Here is a 4,464-nt window from a genome sequence, read left to right as displayed (position 1 = left end):
AGGGGATTCACAGATGACAAAAAGAACAACGAGGAGTGGTTATGATGGTTTAAGGGAAAAGCTCATTTTATATGTTTGTCGCTCCAAATGAACTTAAAAGTATATAGAAAATAGTTTAGATATTCTATGTTATAGTTTTGCATTTCAAAAACAGGTATCTTTAAAATAATTCAAAAGTTTTTACCCAATTGGCAGATTTTCTTTCAAAAAGAAAAAAAAACCCCAACAAACTACATGATTGATCATTTTCTGTTAATCTGAGTGTGCCCTGGTTTGAGTTTAAGACTATTTTACTTTATAATAGAGTTTTACTGTTTAGTTCTAACCCTTTAAACTATTTTTTTTCTTTCTATGACTTTAAATGATCAGAACGTTCGTCTCATACCGAGCACACTGAGGGTCACAGTGGCCTCCCCCAGACTGACGTGGTCCTCGCTGGCCGTCACCTCACAGCGGTATTCTCCAGAGTCCTTCAGGGTGACGGAGTGGATGGTCAGGGTGGCTCCCTCTATCTTGGCCCGCGCTGCATACGGTCCTGAGGAGCACAGAAGATGAAAGAGGTACGACGATCATGAAGGAACTGTATCAGTCGTTCCCAGATACTCACCAGTGAACTTGTTGTTAAAGTAAACAAAAGTCACTCCCTTCCCTTTTTTCTTCCACTCAATGCGGGGATTGTGGTCTCTTTCTGTCCTGAACTCACAGAACAGAACAGCATCTGGAAATCAACAGCAGATAAAAACATTTGAACATTTTTATTAAAACAAGAAACAAATTCTCTTCAGTTAAGAGTTGTTACATGTATGTGGAGATCATTTAGAGACATTATTTCTCCCTTTTCTCAGAATGTGCCTCAATGTCAAACTCTGACTTTTAATTATTCATTAAATCTCAATGGCTCTAAATGAAAAGGACAAAAAGCTGTTAAAAGTAGATTTAATTCTTCATCTGGAATATTTTTCTTTGAAATAATGCAATAAAAACAATTATTCCAGAAAGAGTTAAAAGTTTTCTAACACTAATCCATTGCTGCTTACATTTAGGAGGGAAAGAATGTTGAAATCTTAGAATACTTGCAAGGAAATAGTTCCAAATCTTTCAAATCTATGGTTTTGGGTGGATTCAAGTTCATGACATCAGGCTGAAAGTTAAAAATGGTCACAGCGACTGAACAAAGAAGACTTGTGCTTCACATATAGATGGTATATGCAGAACATTTGCTTGGATTGTCACTCACTGGATTCCACAGAGTTAATTAAATGTTTTTATTTAGCTCTGTGTTGGTTGCAGTCATGGCTGAAGATGATGACAGCAAGCCTTGACCTTTCCTAAAAGGGTCAATAGGTGGGTCAACCCATTCATGATTTACAGATTCAATTTGTCAACTTGTCATTTGGGGTTCAGGACAAGGGCTGAAAGAACTGGAAGCCCCAAGAACAATCCATTCTCACTCCCGACACGCGGATGCGTGGTTTTTGACATTTTGGGTGTCTCCAACTCGTCGTTTTTTGACATGTTGGCTCTTTCCATGAAATCAGGGGTGCCCAACCTCTGGGCTGCGTACTGGTACTGGTCCAAAGACTGCTTGGTCCACAGACAAGGAAAAAATCCATAGCTAATCCCCCAACCAGACCAGATCGGTACCGATATCCATCCCTAACACTGTAATGGTACCCTAACCCGGTACCGTTTCCGCGGAAGCGTCCAGAATGTCAAAAAAACGACAAGTTGGGAACACCCAAAACTTCAAAAAGTGGCGCAGAACCATACGTCCACATATGCCAAGTTGGGAGTGAGAATGTGTGACCAAGAGCCCCAGAAAAGGGACCTGCCACCACTGGAAGCACTGAGCAACACCAACTCTCCCAGTCAGAGACAAATCCTGGCCATCCAGAAGGTCGCTGACAGGACACTACACTAGACAGGTCACCAGCTGGCCCCAGAGTGAACCCAGCACAGGACGTCGTAAGCTCCCGTCACCAAGCCGATGACTAAAAATGTGGAGTGGTGAGGACGAGAACCAGTTCCACAGGGACATCAGCACCCCTTGACTCAGAAGTGAAGCGATTCCTAAAGGTCAGAGGTCACAGGTCACAGGGATAGCCCTCTGTGGGAAGAGGAAGGCCCACCAGACCAGAGAAGGCGGTGCCCAAGAGACACAAGCATCACCATGATAGCAGCTGCTGGTTCACCCTCAAGAAGTGGTTGGAGACGAAGATCAATGCCAGTGGAGGCGCGAATGAGGGAATTTTATATCAAGAGGACATACAGCAAACTAAAAGATGGAGTCGATATTTGGTGTGTGGGCCGCTGTTGTGACACTCTCTGTGTTAATAGTGGTGTCCAAGGACCGTCCCACCAAAGGGAGGGGCCTCTGGTCACACCCAAGATGGCATCAGAATCAATCTGTAGCTGGAAGTGAAAATCCTAACTTTAGTCGCATTGTGTAAGCAGAAATTTCCTAAACTTTGAAATTACATTTTGCAAATTTTTTTGATCGGAGCCATGAAAGGCCGTTTTTTTCTCTGTGACAGAGTGTTGCGGATAAAAAAAACGTTAAAAAGAGAAGAAGCGGGAAAAAATGTCAAAAGTTTAAAACGATACTGTTGTGTGGCTTGTTGCTCTGGCAGGGGGAGGGACTTCCGGCTTTTCATGTTCAGGCACCATATTTTTTCTCTGTAGCCAGATTCCAAAGGACCCCCATCTCTAAAAACCTATTAACCTGTTAACACCTTCTGTCAGCTGGCAAAACTTTTCAACCATTTACCAGTGGATTCTGAAGCCCAGAAAAGCATAGATCATAGATCACAGGTGCAATCAACCCAACTGATCCTGTCACTGAGAAAAGCAGCTTTGCACCATCATGCAACACTTTTTGTTAGTAGAACATAAAAAGCCGAGAGGAAAATCAGAATTAACTGATTCATGTCGATCACATAAATGTGCCCCTCCCCCCGGTAAAAGCAGCTGGAGGAGGGGCACAGAACTGTATAGCATCCAAGGAGGGAGGGGCTTCCACCGCCACGGAAACCAATCCCATACAGGTGTCACAGGTAGACATGTATTGTTTTACTGGACATATCAAGGTGTTGACGTCACCCACAGAAAATGCCTTACCTCCGGCACACAGGAAATGAGGCCAAACACATCACTGTGGCTTCCTGTTTGTCTGCCGCCATTTAAAAACCCGTAAGAGTTATTAGTCTGAGTCGGTTTGAGCCATGTTTTTAGAGGAACCACTTCTTTCTTATTTATTTATTAAAAAGGGACAAGACAAAAAACACATTGTTACAATTTCAAATGCAACCAATGCCATGTCCACAGGCTATCTAGCTAACAGCTAATTTGCAGACCAGGTCCCTGAGAATAAACAGCAAATACACAAACATTAATACATAAAATATGTGTAATCCAGAATAATCACAACATATCAGTGGAATAACAACAGGCTTGATTGGACTTAACACTAGAATTCCTAAACCTGCGCAAATTTGCGCAGGGAAGAGTCCCGTCCCCCCCCCTTTAGTCCGAGAGCCCATTGTTGTGTCATGGTGGGTCACTGATGAGCCATTATCTTGCCCATCTATATGTTAATGCAGCATGTAGTACCTAATGTGTATTTGAACTAACAGGTTGTGTGGGGGTTGTAGTTACCTGATGCATGTGGACAAGTATTGGCTTTCCTGCTTTTACTCACATTTGAACTAAAGTTCCATCTCATTCCTAACCCAGAGTTCAATATGATGTTGCTCCACCTTTTGCTGCTATTGCAGCTTCTAACTCTTCTGGGAAGGCTGTCCACAAGGTTGAGGAGAGTATTTATAAGAACTCTGGATCATTCTTCCAAAAGCTCATTGGTCAGGTCACACTGATGTTGGTGGAGAAGGTCTGGCTCTCAGTCTCTGCTCTAATTCATCTCAAAGGTGTTCTATGGTGTTCAGTTCAGGACTCTGTCCTCCATGTCTTTATGGACCTTGCTTTGTGCTCTGGTGCACAAAAATGTTGGAAGAGGAAGAGCCCGCTCCAAACTGTTCCCACTAAGGTTGGGAGCATTGTCCAAAATGTCTTAGCCTCCTGAAGCATTGAAAGTTCCTTTCACTGGAACTAAGGAGTCGGAAAAACAAGCCCACACCATCATTCCTGCTCCACCAATGCAGTCTGAAACGTCCTGTTCTCCTGCAACCTCCAAACCCATACGGGTCCATCAGATTTCCAGATAGAAAAGTATGATTCCTCCCTCTAGAGAAGACGTCTCCACTGCTCTAGAGTCCAGTGACGGCGTGCTTTACACCACTGCATCCACGCTGTACATTGTTCTTGTTGACGTGTGGCTGCAGCTCCTGCCATGGAAACCCAGCTCTCTGTGTACTGTAATTATGCTGATCTGAAGGTCATATGAAGGTTGGAGCTCTGCAGCAACTGATTGCAGAAAGTCTATGACCTCTTTAGACTTTCAGCATCCTG

The 4,464-nt window shown here is 43.4% G+C and overlaps 1 protein-coding gene across 2 annotated transcripts in view; it reads right to left on the bottom strand.

Moving 5' to 3' along the window:
- Positions 1 to 4,464, bottom strand: part of jam2b (junctional adhesion molecule 2b) — a 15,828-nt gene that overhangs the window by 4,853 nt on the left and 6,511 nt on the right. For both annotated transcript variants that reach the window (XM_036209779.1, XM_024286782.2), the window contains exons 3-4: positions 608 to 718; positions 386 to 535 (exon numbers count right to left, since the gene is read on the bottom strand). In XM_036209779.1, coding sequence (XP_036065672.1) covers positions 386 to 535; positions 608 to 718 — 261 coding nt within the window. The remainder of the gene's footprint in view (positions 1 to 385; positions 536 to 607; positions 719 to 4,464) is intronic.

Source organism: Oryzias melastigma, linkage group LG21 (assembly GCF_002922805.2).
Source record: "Oryzias melastigma strain HK-1 linkage group LG21, ASM292280v2, whole genome shotgun sequence".
In the NCBI taxonomy this organism is placed as follows: domain Eukaryota; kingdom Metazoa; phylum Chordata; class Actinopteri; order Beloniformes; family Adrianichthyidae; genus Oryzias; species Oryzias melastigma.
Note: the sequence above shows the minus strand (reverse complement) of the source record. Positions and strands in the feature narration are given on the sequence as shown.